At 43.9% G+C, this 19,084-nt stretch overlaps 1 protein-coding gene across 1 annotated transcript in view; it reads left to right on the top strand.

Annotated features, from left to right (window-relative positions):
• Window positions 1–19,084, top strand: part of Fig4 (FIG4 phosphoinositide 5-phosphatase) — a 121,027-nt gene that overhangs the window by 6,994 nt on the left and 94,949 nt on the right. The window contains exons 2-4 of the mRNA XM_021173871.3: window positions 9,764–9,862; window positions 10,048–10,171; window positions 17,883–18,039. Coding sequence (XP_021029530.1) covers window positions 9,764–9,862; window positions 10,048–10,171; window positions 17,883–18,039 — 380 coding nt within the window. The remainder of the gene's footprint in view (window positions 1–9,763; window positions 9,863–10,047; window positions 10,172–17,882; window positions 18,040–19,084) is intronic.

The following is a 19,084-nucleotide window of genomic DNA, read 5'->3' as shown; positions in this document are numbered from 1 at the left end:
GTTGTTGAATTTATCAGCATTAAATTACTGATAATATCATGTTTTCCTTTCGGTATCTTTTTTTTTTTTTTATGAAAAAAATTTGCCTTTTGCTCCTGATTTCAGGTTTTTTTTTTTCTTCCTATCCATGTGTGATGGTTAGTTTGACCAACTTGACATGGGAAGCCCCACCCTCTGTGCGTGGCACCGGCGAGTGGGTGTGGCCCTGAGTTACATAAGCGTGAAGACAATCTGCTGAGCAGAGACAAGTGCTTTTATTCCTCTGTGCTTCTAGCTGTTGGCACCGTGTAATGGGCCAGCCTGGTGCTCCTGCTGCCATGGTGATGAACTGTAATCCCTTGTGAGCTAAAATTAACCCCTTCTCTCCTAAATGGCTTTTGTCAAGGGATTTTAATCACAGCAAGGGGAAGTAAAACCAAGATATCTTTTGGTGACTGCCTGCCATTGAGACATTGATTTGTGTATACTTTGCATACCTAAAAAGAAGGATCCTTTCTGTGGATTTTCATATTGCTCTCCATGGCCTGTGACGCCAGCTCCGGCTGTAAGCACTGTGGACGGCACTGACGGGGTGGGAGTGGATTGTTATCATCCAGATGGATAAGCTGCGCAGCCACCTGGAGCCGATCGTGGCACAGCAGTTTTCTCAGCTCACAACCATCAATCATTTCAGTTGATTTCAGTCTGCCACTTCGACCTTGCTTCATCGTCAGAGTTAGACATTGGACAGTGGCTTGGGAGCAGCTTAGCGAAGACTCTTGCCTTCCTTCTCAGCATTGTTGACAGTCTTCAGAAAACAAAACAACCAAACAAACCCAGTGAGGAGGTGAATGAGCAGTGACAGTATTTCTTACAGTTCCAGGGACACAAGATCAAGGCACAGACAGGTTCAGTGTTCGTGACAGACAAGTTGTGTCCACATCACTGAGGATGTAGATAAGTCCCTCTGGCCATTGCCATAGTGGTGTCAATCCTGCCCAGACCAAGTCATGTCCAGAAGGCCTCACTTGTTAGTATTGCTGCTTTGGGGGGGTTAGATCTCTACACATTTAGACCACAGCAACAAGTCCTTTTTCTCCAGCTTCATAAGGTGGATCATGACTTGTTTATATGTTCTTTCCTAGTTTAAAACTGCAAATATAAGTTAAAAAATTAATCAAAAGCCTAATGACAGATGGAGGGAGTATAAGTAGCCAGAATAATAGTGTAATATAGCCTTACATTCTAAATATTGTATAAGTAGTCAGAAAAATAAAACCACTTGAAAAGGACAAGGTAGGGGCCAGAGAGACAGCTCAGTGGTTTAGATCCCTTGCCACTCCCGAGGACCTGAGTTCAGTGTCCCTGCACCCACCCTGGGTGGTTCACAGCTACTGGTAACTCTAGCTCTAGGGGACCCAAGGTTCTCTTCTATTTCCCTGGGAGCCCCTACATGTATGTTCCTAATTCACCCCTTACATAAATAAAAAGACATTTTCATTAAAAGCCTAGCTAGTAAGTAGATAATCCAGCAGAAAGAACAGTGAATATTATCAGCTATCCAGCTCACCAGTAGTTAGAGCATTAAAGTGGAAGTCGACTCCTGTGGTTACCTGTTAAAGTCATAGTTGACAAGTATTGAAAGACGTGAACGTACTTGTTTTGGTTGGGTGAACGTATGGTTTGGAGTTAGAGCAATATAGCAGGCAAGATGGCTGCCTCTCGTGCCCAGCCTTCATCTAGAAAGGTAACTGGGTGAGTTTGCTCCTGCTCCAAAGTTCCCGTTGTCACTGTTTCCTGTGCAGAGGTAAATCTGGAGAGATCTTTGGTGAGGAACGGGAAGGGTTGGTGTGTGGCACACCAAAGGCTCCCGTCTGAAGCTTGAGCTCCCTTGCAAATGTTCCTGCTCCCCAACCCCCAGCCCCCTCAGGCTGCCTTTTGCTTTGGAGATTTGTTCTAGCCAGTGAGAGCAGGAGTGGCTCCAGGGGGTTTAGCAGCTGAAATTATCCTGGGTGAATCTGCAGCATGCCTCTCTCTTATGGGTGCTTAGTGGGCGATGCTCTGAGGTGAGTGCGTTCCCACTAAAAGGACTTAGGGAGCCACCCTTTATCCCCAACCACGTGGGCTTGAGTAAAATAAGAGCCACACCACAAGGAATGCCTCTTAACCTTTATTGCGTGACTGGGGAGCAAGAGAGGATCGCACAGTGTGGTATGTTTGGCTGAGGGACAGGAGCAGGGAACCGTGGATGTCATTGTCCTGCAGAGAGAAGCATAGTTAGAGTTTTGAGATGTGGTGGGGTGATGGAATTTCACACTCACTTCTGCAGGGAGTGTGAAATGTGACGCTCCCCATCAGTCAGGTTGGGTCCCCGCCTGTCAGGGAGGCATGCTTGTGAGGCTTGCTTCCCCACTTCTGGGCTGCGTTAGCCCACCGTGAGCTCACCGCTTGGCTTGATAAATGAGACAAGGAACCACCGGCAGGCTTGCAACGCCGTGAAACTGCTGGAAACAACTTCCAGAGGCGCTTTAAGAACAGTACATTTAATATGAAAGTTCAGCCGAAGCTGCCGTACAACCTGAAATCTCTTCCTTCTCAAGAAGGCTGATTTTTCTTCCCTCAGATGAAGAGTGAATGATTAATTAGCCTGTCAGGATAAAAGGAGAGAATGTTAGTAGATTCTGCGTTTCCTTTTAAACGGGTTGCCTATTGTATTCCTTTCCGGTTTCCTGTATAGATATTTTAGAAACACATTCATCTTTTTACCTCACCACCACTGTCAAAGTTACCAACACATTTTAAGGTCTTGAACAATGACAATTTTCAGGAGAGACTCAGTTCACTTCAGTACGACTAGGTTTTTTTTTTTTTTTTTTTTTCCAGTATCTAATTGTCTGTCTCACCCCTGTCCTTCAACAAGCTCTGTGTGCTGCAGAGAGCAGAGCTGGAGAGGTGGGCTGCCCAGGCCCCCTCCCCCTAGCCGTGTGGATTTCATGGGCCTCATTCATAAGACATACATTCAGGTTTATATGTCTGGTGAGCGGAGATGGTGTGATCCAATTACTGTGCTTTTAAAAACAAGTGTGTGTGTGTGTGTGTGAACACAGAGAGAGACAGAAAGAGAGAGGTGCCGTGGAGGCCAGAAGAGGGTGTCAGATCCCCTGGAGCTAGACTTAGGTGGTTGAGCTGGGATTTGAACTCTAGAAGGGCAGCAAGTGCTGCTAACTGTTGAGCCGTCTGCGCAGCCCCAGTTGCTGCTCCTCTCACCCCGTGGTGCTTCTGGGCATCTTTTCTTTCCCTTCCACCACTGGAACTGTGGCCTGTCACTGCCAAAGCCTCTGCTAACACGTAGGGATGATTTTTCCTCCCTCTCAAGTCCTATTTGTTACAATGACTTTATAGGAAGTTTAGCCCCAGATTTTTCCTGGGTGTGTAAATCTCTTTCCAGCACACTTATGTTCTAGGTATTGCACAGATTTTATCTTGACGCATGGCTCTGATCTGCACTGGCCATCCCCATTTCTGTGTACAGCTGCCACCTGGGTTCTTCCTCCAAGGACATGTTTCCTCTTCTTGTTAATGTCCCTGTTTTCCTGGATCACACAATTTCCTAATATCTTTAGTTTGGTGGAAAATTTCTAAAAGTTAGAAAGCTTTTGTGTTTTTTTGCTTGCTTGTTTGTTTTTTTGTTTTTGGCCTATACATGGTCTAAAAATGTCTAGGCTCTTTCTTTGATTAATACTGAAATGGAGGACCACCAGACTGTGATATTTTTTATTTTTAAGGCTGTATGTATAGCTTTTATTGTCATGTTGAATTGCTTGAATTTTAGAAACATCTCATAACTGAAAATATATTTTGCCCAGAAGTTCTGAAACTGGTCAGGTGGGCATGGTTTTGCTTCCCAAGAATAATTCTCAGTAGGTGTCAGTGAGCTATCTGCACTAACTGACTTTATATACGAGGTGTGCAGAGGTCCCGACTCATGGTGGCAGTGGCACCCCTTGCTGCTTTATCTGAACACCCGAGTGCCCTCAGCGCATTGGCCCAGTACAGGTTACAGTCTGTTTACTTAGAATTGATTGCAACAATGTAGCAATAAGCAATGGAGTCTAAATTACAAAACAATGCACCCTGCTGCCACTCTCCAGTGCAACTGATAATCTAGTCCTGACTTATACACTGAAATGGATACTGTCCTTTAATTGGATGGTATTACCCCCCTGTCTGTCATAACTCTGCACCTGAGAATTTCTAATGTTACTTTGTTTTTATATTTTTATCATCTCTAAGAATGTCATAAGTTGTGTTTTGATTGTATCCACACCCTTCTTCCCCCAGCTCTCCCCAGATCCACCCCTACTTCCATCTCCCTCCAACTTTGTTCCTCCTCTTTTAGTTATAACCTAGTGAGTCCAGTTTGTGCTGTCTGTATCCTCCTTGGGTGTGGAGACACCTACTGAAGTGTGGTTGGTTTGCCAGAGCTCATGCCCTTAAAAATCGGACTCTTCTTTCCCAGGAAGCCATTGATTGTCCATGGCTTCTCACTTAGGGGTGAGGGCTCATGGTCCCCCTCCCACCATGCTCCAGTGTTGACTGGCTTGATTTTGTGCTTGTTTTGTATATGCAGCCATAGCTGCTAGGTCTTGAGAACAGGAGTCCTATCATGTCCTGAAGACACTATTGCTCTGGTGTTCCCTGCTTTCTAACTCTTTTTTTTTTTTTTTTTAAGATTTATTTATTTATTATATGTAAGTACACTGTACACTGTCGTTGTTTTCAGACACTCCAGAAGAGGGCGTCAGATCATTACGGATGGTTGTGAGCCACCATGTGGTTGCTGGGATTTGAACTCCGGACCTTCGGAAGAGCTAAGAGCTGTTGGGTGCTCTTACCCACTGAGCCATCTCACCAGCCCCTTTCTAACTCTTTCTAGAATCTTTCTGCTCCTTCCTCCATCATGGTCCTTGAACTGTGTGTATCTGTTGTTACAGGTGTCCCAGTTGTAACTTTCTTCATTAGCTAATGTCTACTGCAAAGTGAAACTTCTCTGGTGTGATTGAGAGCTAGCCTCATCTGTGTGAACAAAGGACGGGTTGATACTGTGTCCATTTAGCAGAAAAATAGTAGTAGGTTTACTGCTGGTGAGTGTGAGCTCTTCAACCGTGGGTTCTGGGCCAGATCTACAGCAATCTAGCCAGAAAGCAGCGGGTTACCCCATTCTTGCCACTATTGCAGCCATGGCATATGGAGAGGGGTGAGAGGGTAGGGGTGAGCAGGAAGTGAGGAGAGGGATCAATAACTCAAAGGATGTTTGAAAAAGCTGTATAAAATCTATTTTATAAGATATGTATATGAAATATATATGAGTTTATATAACTATATATAACTATATATAATTATATACGAATCAAGAATATAAATATATATGCATTTAATTGGAGTTATCTTATACAGTTATACTGTTCCTCTCAGAATCCCTAAGTTGCCAGCTAAACAGAGCAGCAGATATTGGTTCCCCGGAGCTGTTGGTCAGAGCTGGCTGCAGACCCCTCACAGTGCAGGCTTTTTCCTTCTGTTCAGCAGAATTTGTTGGTTAGACCCTCTTGCTGAAGGAAGACAGCACACACATTGGTCACAGAACATAGAAAAATCAAGTTGGTTCTAAGCAGTAAGCTCTCTCCTGATGGCTAGCTTTCATAGCAGTAGAAAGTACTGTGCAGGCTGCTAGAGGTGGGGCGGAGGTCACCATTGTCTAACCAGCTGTGAACCCCGTAAATGACAATAACTGGCAAGACAAGGTATGTCATCTTAGTCTTGGTGTTTAGTTTGAATCTTGCTTTTTTTTTTTCCTCTTCAGAAGCATGTGCCAACTTTGTGTTTGTTTTTGTTTTTGTTTGGTTTCTTTTTTTGTGGAGGGATGAGAATGATGTCTTCTTTTATCTTTTTCTTTTCTTTTTTTTTTTTTTTTTTCCGAGACAGGGTTTCTCTGTGTAGCCCTGGCTGTCCTAGAACTCACTCTGTAGACCAGGCTGGCCTCGAACTCAGAAATCCACCTTGCTCTGCCTCCCAAATGCTGGGATTAAAGGCGTGCGCCACCACGCCCGGCCGTTCTTTTATCTTCTAATACTCTGGGGTCCATGGAACCCCATCTGTTTCTGCTGGAGGCTCATTCATGTAAATCGTTTCTCTTCTTGGGTAAGCCTTTCCATTTGCAGTTATTCTCCTGCTTCCTCCCATGGGGAGATCCGTCTTGAGTGGTGTTATCCAGTATGCCACAGTGTGAGTTTGCGTGATCACAGAATTTCTGTATTCAACAGGGAGAACATGGGATTGAGTGCGAACAGCTTTCTGGAAAATCTACCTCTCTTTTTTAAATTAAAAAAATCAAATTAGTGCTAGAGTGGATTTTGGCCAGCCATCAGAGGGCAGTGTAGACAGTGATTCTCACCGTCCCCACGCTGGTCAAAACCTCAGAGCAGTCTCCACACGAGGGCGCTATTCTCCACACAAATCCTTTTAAGAGCCCATTTCTGCGGGCAGAGCCTGTGGATGTCACATGACTTCCCGTCCCTGTTAGGGCCCACTCTCTGAGAGGGTCTGCTCTCCCTGCGAGGGCCTGTTTGTTCCCTGGAGGGGCCTGCTGCCTGTAAGGGTCTTCTCTCTGTGAGGGTCTGCTATCCGCAAGGGAACCCTCTGCTCAGTGTGTTAGGGGCTCTGAGCACCTTCTGGCTTCATCTTGGTTTTGCTATGAACATTGCAATCCCTTTCTTTCATGCCTTTTCTTGCTAGCTGCTCTCCTGGGCGTTATCTTCACTGGTTCCCTTTCTGGTAACAAGTATAAATAGCTTGCAAACCATTCTTTCTAATTTATTTGGTTTGTTTTATCAGATTGGTCACCCCCCTCCTCTAGGCAGTGAGTTGGGGCTCGTGGCTGACCTTCTGAGTCTCTTTCCCTCAGTTTCCCTCACTGTCTGTCTGCTTCCCCAGTGCCTTGAGTCCTGTTACTGCATCCCCCAACTTTGTTTTCTAATTGTTATAATAATCACTTTATTCCTACCTCCTTACTACTGACAGTGTCAAGGAGACCCTGCCTATTCTAGGATACCAGGGGCTAAGCACTTCAGCTAGTCATCTTCTAACTGGTATCAGCCAGCATATAGGTTTGTTCTTCATAACCTGCGGGTAGATCAGACCTTTATAAACAAAGTCATTGTTGCTTAGCAACAGGATACATTTTGAGAAATGTGTCGTTAGATGAGTTTCACTGCAAACATAATAAAAAAAAAAAACACTTAGCCAAACTAAGACATAGTTTATGTTGCTATTAGACAATGCAATCTTATGTCCCCATGGAACATGAGGAACATCTTTAACAAGATGTTATTATTACTGTATTATTATATGACACATGTACACTTAGTAAACGCTTCAGTGAGTTTTATTTATCCTACAGATTTAGATAGAAAACATTGTAACAGAATTCTGCATTCTGTAATTTGTTAAAATTGTACTCATTCTTGAAGTCCCAATGCTAGGCTCTTCCATCATTTTATACAGCTCCAGCTCCTACTTCAGTCTCATCTGCTTTGGCTTCCAATGGCGGATGCTCTCCGGCTTGACCTTTGACATTGTCCAGCAGTCAGCTGTATGTAGTGTTTAATTGCGTGTACATCTGCCCATTGCATAACCAGTGACATGGTAAAATGCTGGCTGACTATGGCAGTGTCTTCTCAACCTTTCTTTTTTTTTTAATGGGTTATTTTATTTATTTACATTTCAAAAATATTACTTTTTAAAGGACATGTTTAAGCAAAATATCCTTACAGTATTTATTTTTGATAATGAGATTTTACTTATCTTCTTTAAAGTAATTTAAGAATAATTGAATTAAGGAGCTAGCTGGGCAGACAGAGTGTGTGCTTAGCATGTATGGGGCTCTTGGTCTGATTCTTAACACTGCCCCAAAATAAAGCAACCCACTTAGTTTTGCTTATGAACTTTATGTTTAAATAAAGGATTGTTGTGGGAAATATCAAAAAATGAAACTGTCACGTTGCTGTGCTTGTGCCGGCAACTCTCTGCCCTGGTGGCCTGGCCGGCAGTAGCCGGATGGTCTTTATCTCATGGAGACTCTGACTCAAAGCACCAAAATCTCTTTACCCAGCTTGCTGGGTTCCCACTGGTGGGTCGTTACCACACCAACCCCATGCTTCAAATCCCCCATGGCCTTTGTGGTACACATCAGGCAAACCCATGCTTTGCTGCCATACTTTTCTCTCTGGAACCCTGATGATCTGTTGTGTGAAAGAAAACACGACACAAACATAAACACAGTGTCTCACTCACTGGGTGCAACAACTAAAATCCTAATCTTGTAAGCCTTATTAAATCTATATCCTCCGGTGGCGAATCCTGACTGATCTGCCATTGAAACTGGGAGACACTCAGAGCTACATCTTGTCCTCACGCTATCCCTGTCCGGAAGGGACCTAACTCTCTCCTGCTTCCTCTCTTCCTCCATCTAACCTGGAAGCCCCCCTACTGGCCCAGTGATTGGCTCCTTTATTCATTAGGGGATTGAATATTGTTTCCAGGAACTTCTTTGGGAAAAGTATGGGGACTTGTGGTCCCACGTTTTACCTCTCCTCTGGTGCTATCTGGGAACTACCTGTACTGCTCGGGGATGGGGAGGAGGAGCAAGATGAAGTCCAAGAAAGGGGGTCATATCTAAGTGGGGCAGCAGAGCAAGGCTGTATGCCAGGCTGGAAGGGGAAAGTGGGGCTGGGATGAGCAGGACCTGGATCCGTGCTGAATGCTAAGTGGTGGAGGGGCGGGAGAAGAGAAGGCCTTCTTTGAGTCTTAATGTTACAGGTTGCTTAGGCGAAGTTCTTCCTCATGGCAGCCTTTAATGAAGCAGCTCCCTGAGATGGTCTGAGCTTGTTCATATTTCTTTATTGGGGGTGGGGTGGGGTGGGTGTGAATGCATGTGCTTTATGTGGGAGGAACCATTTTGGGGACTATCCAGGAAGGGAAGGTGATTGACTGAAGGCTAAGGCTATTGAGATGCCTCATTAGCGTGGAGAGGCCTTCCAGGCGCCGTGTTATATGACTGACTTCCCACAGTCATCTTAGCTGAGGGCCTTGGTTACCCGCTCCAGAGCAGGCATGGAGGCAGGGAGGAGCAGCTCTGTTCATGCCATCTCAGACCTCTGAGATGTCCTGGGGTTTGAGCATGCTCCACCTCCCCAGTCCCACGCCCGTCTGGTGGCAGGGCCCACATGCCCTGCAGGGACTGTGCATCCTTACAGGCCCTTGGATGGGGCAAGCCCTCACAGTCCCCCCCACCCCCCCACAGCCATTTTCCTACTCGACACAGAAGACCTTCAGACTTATTTGTCAAACTATAATATTTAATAGCTGTAATTGTATAAACGTCCTAATTATATGTTGAGCTTGCTCATGCTTGTCAGCACTGCTGCTTCCAGGCAAAGCTTAAACATCACATAAGCCAGTCTCTAATGCTATAATAGAATTAAATGCATCCAACCTGGGTCCTGCGCTTATTTCAGACATCGGAATGATTCTTCTCATGAAGCTCTCAGAACATTTCAATTTCAAAATTGACCTTTTGGAATCAGTCCCTGTAGTCCTCTAGTTGTACATAATCAACATATACTTTAAATAGCAAACCGACTTTATTAATGTTTCTTCAAAATGTGACGTGGTTATAAAATGTCCGTAGGGCAAAATGCCTTTAAAATGACGTCCTCTTTCTTTATAGAGATACTTTCTAGTTGGGAGCAATCATGCAGAAACGAAGTACCGCGTCCTGAAAATTGATAGAACAGAACCAAGGGACTTGGTGGTAATCGACGACAGGGTGAGTATCAGGCCTCCCTGCACGGCCCTCATGTAGGGGTCCAGAGTCTGTTGTTTTGAGGAGGTGAAATCACAGCTCTTAGTGGGATGGTACCTCACTTATGAGTCCTGCAGGCAACTGGCAGTTTTCAGAGGCAGCTAAATAACCCAGGGAGACCTCACAGATGGCCTGTGCTTGTCCCACAGCACGTGTACACACAACAAGAAGTGAGGGAACTTCTTGGCCGCCTGGATCTGGGAAACAGAACAAAGATGAGCCAGAAAGGATCCTCCGGGTTGTTTCGAGCCGTCTCAGCTTTTGGAGTCGTAGGTAAGAAGTGTGCCTCCCTTGCCTGTTTCTTTATTTTGGTACAGATTACTTAGAGAGCTCATATGGTTCTATAGCTATATAGTCTTAACACATCCCCGTCAAATGTCATTATCAATCTATCAGACAATATCCGCTCATGCGCTCGGCACCGTTCAGGTTTATATAGAGATAAACAAGTAGAGAAATGCTTGGAGGTATCTGATGCCTGGCTTGCTGTGGAATGAGAAATTAACATTAGCGTGAGCTATAAGCATCTACCTCACTGCCTATCAGTCAGCTAGAATCACAGACACAGTAAAACTTGCTTTAAGTTGAACATGACAGGTTACAGTATAGCCTGTCACAGACTTCTTCTTTGGATGACGTCTTACTTGGATTTTCTTTGTTAATAGGATGACCACAGACAACACTTGAGGAAATGGTTTATTTAGCTTGTGTTTATAGTCAGAGAAGTTGGGGCAGGAACTTGAGGTAGGGATGATGCAGAGGCCATGGAGGAGTGCTGCTTCCTTATGGCTTGGGCAGCCTGCGTTCTTATCCATCCAGGACCACCAGCCCAAGGGTACCACCCCCAGTGAGCTGGACCCTCTGCACGCAGGCCAGTCCCGGAGAAGCATTTTCTTGAGTAAAATTTCTTCTTGCCAGATGACCCTGCCTTGTGCTAAGTTGACATAGAAACTAGCCAGCACAATGAGAAAGTTTCCTCAGAATCACAGAGGGAAAGATTATTCTTGGTATGACTCAGAGATGCGGTTTCCATCTATAGCAAGGTCAGTAGAACTCTAGGTAAGGGATTGATTCCCAGCTGTGCTAGCTTTGCAGGGAAACTGGACTTTAGTTCACATTAAAGACCTAGTGTTGATCTCCTCCCCAACCTCTCTGAGCCATAGTCTCCCTGTCTCTGGCTGGTCTGGAGTTTGCTGTGTAGACCAGGCTGCCCTTGAACTCACAGAGATCCTCCTGCCTCTGCCTCCCGAGTGCTGGGATTAAAGTTGTGTACGTCCACAGCTAGCCTGATATTGATGTCTTTAAGTACAGTCTGCTTTAGCCTGCGCCTGCTCCTTCCCGTTTTATTTAGGCTCTGTCTCCCTTTCTTTCTCTGCACTTACATGCTCTGTGCTCCCCTCCTCGTGACAGACCATTAAACCCATCTGTGCTGCATGATGGCATGTGTTACTTTTTTCATGGCTGGGAGGAAGCAGCCTAGAACGGTCTCCTTGGTTCACAGTCAGAGGGCACAGCCCTTCTTGGTAGAGAAGGCACAACAGCCATGGTAGGAGGCAGCTGGTCACATGGCAGCCACAGTCAGGAAGCAGGGAGGAGTGAAGCTCTCCCATCTTCTCCTTCTCATTCAGTCCTGAATCCCAGCCCACGAGTGAGGGTCCCTGCCTCCGTTAATCCACTCTGGGAAGAGATTTGTCTCCTAGGTGACATTAGCTATCACAGATAACTCTGTGCCTGATGGGGCTAGGACAGAGGAGAGAAGCCAGTACACAGTCAAAGCAACTATAGGCTATAATTACACAGCCGAGTCCTATGGTGAAAGTTCAGACATGTTGGAGTTTGTAATACTCAGATCTGGAATGGCAGGAGAGCTTTCCAGGAACAGAGGAGATTTACACTGCATCCTGAGGGTGGAGTGTGGTCCGGGAGAAAGTAGGGAAGAGAGGTGAGGGCTCCTTAGGAGTGACAGCAGAGGCCGTAGCTACCCCATAGCTGTAGTATCTGGGGGGTTGGCAGGTAGTCATCATAGCAAAGGCAGGGTGCTCAGGGCTTTGGGAGCTTGACTATGGAAAAAGCAGAATATTCACATCGCAGCTTCTCAACGGCTGGGACGTCTTAAACCTGCTGTAGTATACACTGGGTCACTGCTACTGATGTTAACGATGGATATGGACTTCATGTCATTTCAAGTTTCCAATTAGCACTTTCTATTTTAATTCTGCTTATTGAAACTTGTACTATACTCTGCCATATGTGAACTATTTTTTTTTTCTCAGTGTGGTGACTCAGCTTCTACATTCATGTTTAGGCCCATTTTGGGTGCTGGTGGTACCCATGAAGACAGAGTGGTAATGCGCGTGTAATGGGCAATTTTGATTGCCAACTAGATAGGAATGAGAGTTACTACAAGAGTCTCTGTGGATATGTCTGTGGGTGTGCTTCCAGAAAGTGATACCTGAGCAGGAAAATGCCCCCTCCCCCAGTGTGGGCAGTGCCATCCTCTAGGCTGGAGTCTCAGACTGAACTGAGCATGATGGCATTTTTCTCTCTCTGATTTTTTTTTTTCACTGTAGCTGCAGTGTGACCAGCTCCCTTCTTCCCCATGCTTCTGTGCCATTTCTTCTCCACCCTGTACACTGTATCTCTTCAAACAAGGAGCCAAAGTCAATCTTCCTCCCTTAACGAGAAAAGTAATGAATGCAGCACCATTGGCTTCTGCCTCTCTCGGCTCCTTTTGTTTGCCTTCTCCGGAGTCTTGGCAAGTCCTTTGAGGTTCCTTGACTACTGGATACATGTTTGAGGGCGTGAGAAGGCTCATTTAATATCATATACATCCATCTGTTTACATTAGTAAGTTGTTAAATCAAGTACTGATTATGTTTTAAAATTAAGAAAAAAGACTTAAAAGGAATAGGTCTTCAGTATAGTATTTTTTAACTTAATAGTTACTTAGTAGTCTCACCTTATTTTAAAGCTGATATTTTACTATAACTTAAAATACCTATTATGTTTGTTATTTTGTGTATATGATTGTTTTGTCTACATGTATGTCTGTGCACCATGTGCATGCCTGGTGCCTGCAGAGGCAAGAAGAGGATGTTGCTTCTCCTGGAGCTGGAGTTAAAAATGATGCTGAGCCACTATGTGGGTGCTAGGAATCAAACCCAGGTCCTTTAGAAAGGCAATCAGTGCTCTTAACTGCTGAGCTGTCTCTCTAGTGACTAGATGGGCTGGAGCAGTCGTTCTCAACCTGTGGGTCATTACTTACATAGGCCATTATCATGACAGATATTTACATTATGATTTATAACAGTAACAAAATTGCAGTTACAAAGAGGCAAAAAAAAAAAAAAAACAAAAAACTTTTATGGATGGAGGGTGGAGGTGCTGACCAGAACATAAGGAACTGCATTAAAAGGCTGCAGCATTAGGAAGGCTGAGAACACTGGACTAGAGTCTAGTCCAAAGAGTTTATTTGTGTGTGTGTGTGTGTACATTTCTATGGAAGTGCCCACAGAAGTCAGAGAAGACATCAGATCCCCTGTAGTTGGAGTTGCAGGAGGTTGTGATCCACGTGATGTAGATGCTGATAATCAAACTTGGGTCTTCTGGAAGAGCAACTCGTTCTTAACTGCTGAGTCATCTTTCCAGCCCATAGTACTTTTTGATGGTAATTTTCTAAGGTGTATGTGGTATAGAATGTCTTATTGGCTAGCATTCAAAATAGAAATTACCTTGATTAAGTATACAAAGTGAAGGGAGATTATGAAATTACATTAAAATAGGTGCTGTAGGTATTCTGGCATTGTTTTGTACTGGTTGTCCTTATATTAAATGATGTCTAGACTATGCAGTGTTGGTTTTTGTGGCACTTTTTTTTTTTTTTTGCTCTTATCATGCTTGCTTTTTAGCAGTCTTCTTTGACTAATTCTTTATTGATCATCAAGATTTCAATAGTAGAAAGCTTATTTGATCAACTGATAAGTAGGTATTAATTTAACACACACATGGGCTCTGGATGGGGTCATCTTAGCTACTTCTCTCATAGTAAGCTCTCTGAGGCTCAAGGCTGCCCCTAGGTGATGACAACAGAAAGACTCAAGCAGTGATACAATGTACAGAGTGCAGTTACCGATTAGAGATGTGTTTCATGCTCAGTTTACCCAGATGAAGGCCGTTTCTGATTAGTGAAGACCAAATAGGGAGCGAATGAAAGTTTCTGTTTTTTATAGTCTTGTTTCAGAAATAATGAAGGGCATTGAAATTATAAAAAATGTTTACCTTTAAAAAAAAGTATCATCTCACTGTCAAAAGAACACCAGTGTGAAATGACTGGAATTTTACATTACAAATGGATACCTTGTATTCTAAAATAGTTTCTCTGCTAACTTCCAGCAAGCCAAGTTTGTGGATGTTTTTGTTGTGCTATTTTAAGCTATTATGTTTATACACAGTTTATAAGAATCCAGAGCAGCCCCCCTCAGCTTTTTGTAGTTCAGCGCCAGCCTTCCCACCAGTATTTCGTAGAGTCAAACATAGTGCTGTGATTCATAGCTTGTGTGTGGAGTGTGCCATGTGTGGTATGCAATCTCCTCTATGCTTGTTTAGAGTGAACTTGATAGAGCATCCATACAGGTGTTGTGGCAACCTCAATGTTGTAGATTGCTGTTTGTATGGTCTGTTCCCTCAAGAGTGTCCGCATTCAGCTGTGCTCAGGTAAACTCTTAATTAGTCAGATAAGGCTAGAGCCTATGATTAGGCAGTGGAAGAGAAGACAGCTGAAAGTTTTAGAGAGGGGACAGAGAGTGAGAGAGAGACAGAGAGAAGATGGAGGAAGAAGATGAATCAGAACCCCATGGCCTAAGAGAGCCACAGGTAGCTATGTATATCATAGAGGGGCAATAGAGTAATGTTGGGTACATTTTCCCCTTCTGGGTGTGCAGCTTGTGTTTATATCAGTTGAGTTTTGTGTTCTTTGTGCAGGCCTTTTGAGGTTGGAGATTTACCATTATAAATCTGGTTGCTATATTGCAAGTCTTTAGTGTTTTCATTTTACAGGGTTAAAGGGATTTGTGTGAGCAGCAGCTGGCTTTCTGAAGGTTAGCCAAAGGGGGTGATTGGCCTAGGAACATCTGAGCAGCTCAGAGGTGGCAGCAAGCCACTGGAACCATGGGGGCTGGCTGGACGGCAGCTGTCGGTGCCTAGCTGGAGATAGCATAGTGTAGATTGTTTTTTATAACTACATGCTACAACTCAAAGGCTCAGACATTTCTAAGCTATCAGTCTCAGTTATGGACTTGTGCCTCTGCTGGATCCGCTCCATTGTTATTCAGTGACCAGCAGGAATTGTGGGAACCATAGGTAGGGTCATGAGCACTGTCACAAACTTGTTCTATCTGTCCTTGGAGCATATGGTTGGAGGTCTGCCATCCTTCTGAGACTTAGTTCAGTGGCCTTTCCTAGCCTTTGCCACCTCTTGGAGGACACTCTTGGTATGTTGAAGGGGTGGGGGGAGTGGCAAAAACATACACTGAACCAAGATAAAACTAAAGCACTATTAAAGATGGGGTGGTGGGGGGCAGAGGATGCAGGGTCACAGTGAAAATTACAAACAAGCGTGAGCCTCAGGGAGATTTGGTTTTAGAGATGGTGTTTGGTTTCCCAAGAGCTGTGCCGTGAGAAGGTCCTGGTGTCTTGTGAGGGTCTTCATACCTCTCTGTTGGAGGGCTACGTTCACTGAAGACTTTCAGGGAGGCTGGCATAGGAACTCTCGGGTTGGGTGCTGTCTCTGGTCAGTGGGTGGTGGGGTTGGTTCTTCCTCCAGTGTTCCATAAACTCTGTTCACACATACTCAGCCCAGTGTCTCCAATACCATGAGTGCTGTGGCCTCCTTTACTTTAGAGAGAGGAACCACTTTTACCTGAGGACTTATCTAGTCATGTAGAAAGTACTCAGTGAAATTGACCTGGGATCAGGGCTTCAGAGAGTGAAGACAGAGAGGCTGAGATTTAGTTGATGGTGTTGAACTGAAGCTAAGTTGTTCTTAGCTTTATTTGGCAGGAGTATTTTTACAAAAAGGGTCACTTATACTTGGTAGTAAAAAGGAAGCTAACATGACTCAATGCCATTGTCTTGGGAAGTTTCAGCCTTGTGGGGACGAAGCAACATCTATCTCTCTCCCCAGGTCCAAGTGACAGACTGGACCTAAGTCCCACCCAAACTCTCCTGAAGAACTGCTGTTTTTAATTGAGCCTACATAACCTTAGTGAGAGGTTACTGACAGGAACATGTGACACCCAAAGCAGCTACAATGGAAAGCATGGAATCAGCATGGATAGTGGCTTCTCTGTGGTTGCCCAAATGGAGTCCCCCCTCCCTCATTCCTAACCCATATACACCAATCCCTCCCGCAGATCCTGAGCCCATGAGAAGTTACAGCAGAATTGTATATGATTAGTTGGAAGGAGTGTCTAGATACTCAGCTTAAGGTCTAGTGACCCACTCCTTCTGTGAGGGGAGGGCAACAGTCAAGCCCTGGGTGCTGTCTTTTGCAAGTAGGCACAGCTGAACTGCTGAAGATGGTGGCCATTGAGCTCAGAGAATAGTCACACACAACATTGTCTGCTGTTCTTAACATAGTTTTTCTTGAATAAACATTTATGCATTTGTTTATACATCAAGACGGAACTTTCAGTGTTTTGCTTTGTTTTAAAATTTTTGCAAGATGTGGTTGTTTCCCTGGGGCAAGAGTCTGGCTTGATTCTCCCATTGTCTCTTCACCACCAGCCCCCTCTCCACCTCTAGGGAAGTTGTTTTAACCCCCAGAGACGGAGTTCTGTTGGTTTCATAAGTACTAGGCTGCAACAAAGTATCTGACTCTTTATTTAGTCTCCCATATAGGCTATACACTTTTCAATTATTTGACAAAAAGTGAACATTGTTTTGTAAACTCTTTAGAATAGGCTGAATATCCTTAATTAGGAAATTGAAAGTCCAGAATGCTCCAAAAGTTCTGATCTGCGCCAACTTTTCTAAGTAGCCCATGGGATAGTTACCTTTCAGTCGCTGAATGTGGTGTAGTTAGAAGTGAGCTCCTTGCTGTATCAATTAAGAAATGCAGAGACAAGTCCGAATGGTTCAGAGGGCATCTGTCTGCATTTTTATGTGTGTCTTTTATGTATGAATTTATCTCACTCTCCCTTTTCCCAGTGCTGATGATCAGGCCTCGGTGAATGCTGGGCAAACAGCCTACCACTGAGCCACTTTCCCAGCCTGATGATGTAGTTTTTACATCGTTTTCCTTTACTGCAAGCTCTTCTTTCTTTCATTTGTATCTGTCTGTGGGAGTGTGCATGTAACTCCGTGTATGTGTGTGTGTGTGTGTGTGTGTGTGTGTGCGTGTGCATGTAGAAATAGAATTATGGCATAAATCATAAAATGTTCCACCTTCCTCACTTTTAAGTGTGCAATTCAGTGTGTTACTTGTCTTTATTGACAGACTTCTAGACGGTTTTCCTTATACAGAATTGAAAGTGTTCCCTCAAACAACTCTTCTTAATTTTACGTATAATGTATATGTTTATACAATACGTATTCTATAGGTATTCTATATGTCTGGTTATATATATAGGACTAGGTTATAGGCTTTCCCCAAACTCACTGTACAGCTGAAGATGACCCGGAACACCTGATCTTCCTGCTTTCATCCCAAGGCTAAAATGATAGTCCACGCCACGGTGCCTGATTTCATCAGTGCTGGGACTGTGCCAGGCTTTGTGCAGGCTAGGCAAGTACTCTACCAACTTAGCCACATCTCCAGCCACCACCCAAAATAATTTTAGGTTATGTAAGTGCCAAAAATTCATATGACTGTAAAGTTATAAAAGTGTTAAAGTAGGAAATGTGTAAAGTCTTTGGTAAATATGTTTCTGAAATCATTTGCATTGCTAAGTTTATGTGACATTATATTTGTTTTTCTTATTTACAGGTTTTGTCAGGTTCTTAGAAGGCTACTATATTGTATTAATAACTAAACGGAGGAAGATGGCAGACATTGGAGGTCATGCAATTTATAAGATTGAAGATACAAGTATGATTTATATCCCCAATGACTCTGTTCGGATTTCTCACCCCGACGAAGCTAGGTATGTACTGGTATTGGCAACTTATTATTTGTTTTTGACAGCAACAAGAACCAAAGAAATACAAATGTTTTATAGAAACATCGAATGTTGGATCAATATTCCAGTTTCTGCTAGGGGTTGTAAAGGTCTTTTCTGATGGTCCAGTAAGGATCAGCAGTCACCGCTGAAGCTGCCAGGTGTGGGAAACAAGGTTCACATGGCGTCAGCATGCTAAAATAAGTGTATAGCTTTTGATTATTTACAGAGATGAGTAATGCTTTCTTACATTAAAACCGGTAGACATATTTAGCCAAATGATGACACTTAGTGTCACCTCTTCATTTATTTGTTGTGTGTGTTGTATGTGTGCACATATGTGTGTGGGTTTGCATGCATGCAGAGGCTGGGTGTTGGGTGTTCTGATGTATTGTTTTTTCTGCTGTATTTCTTTGAGACATGGCCTCTCACCAGAACTGGAACTTGCTGTTTTTCCAGCTAGAATGGCTGCCATTGGCCCCAGTGATCTTCCATCTCCTCACCTGCCTCGTAGCTCTGGTTATGGCCTGCAGCCATAGCTGGGGTTTTGTGTTGGTGCACACTTGTTAAGCGTCTCACTTATTGGGCTGTCTCTCCAGCCCTAATGCCACCTTTTCATTTGAAACAATGGGAACAACACAGACTACCTTAGTAATTCTGCTTAAAAAGTTTCACGCATACAGAAATAATCAGGCAAATCTATAGAGTGGGACCTTTTGTAAAACAGTGGTCTTCAAGACCCTTACAAATGTGCAAGTCATCAAAGAAAAGAATAGACTTGTAGATTTTAGAACAGACAAGACAGGTGCATCCTGTGACTCTCACTTAGATTTCTAGTGAAGACATGGCATGTGTGCACACACGTACACAGAGCTATAAAGGACTACTGGGACAATGTTAGAAAGCATATGGACTATAACTAGGCTTCAGTTAATGTCATGTATAAAAATTCGAAGGATACCAAGGCATAATTATATTTTTATGGTTGGTAATAGTTTATAATTTATCTATGCTCTTTCATGTTTAATAT

Source organism: Mus caroli, unplaced genomic scaffold, assembly GCF_978045245.1.
Source record: "Mus caroli unplaced genomic scaffold, Mus_caroli_1 scaffold_9, whole genome shotgun sequence".
NCBI lineage: Eukaryota > Metazoa > Chordata > Mammalia > Rodentia > Muridae > Mus > Mus caroli.
Note: the sequence above shows the minus strand (reverse complement) of the source record. Positions and strands in the feature narration are given on the sequence as shown.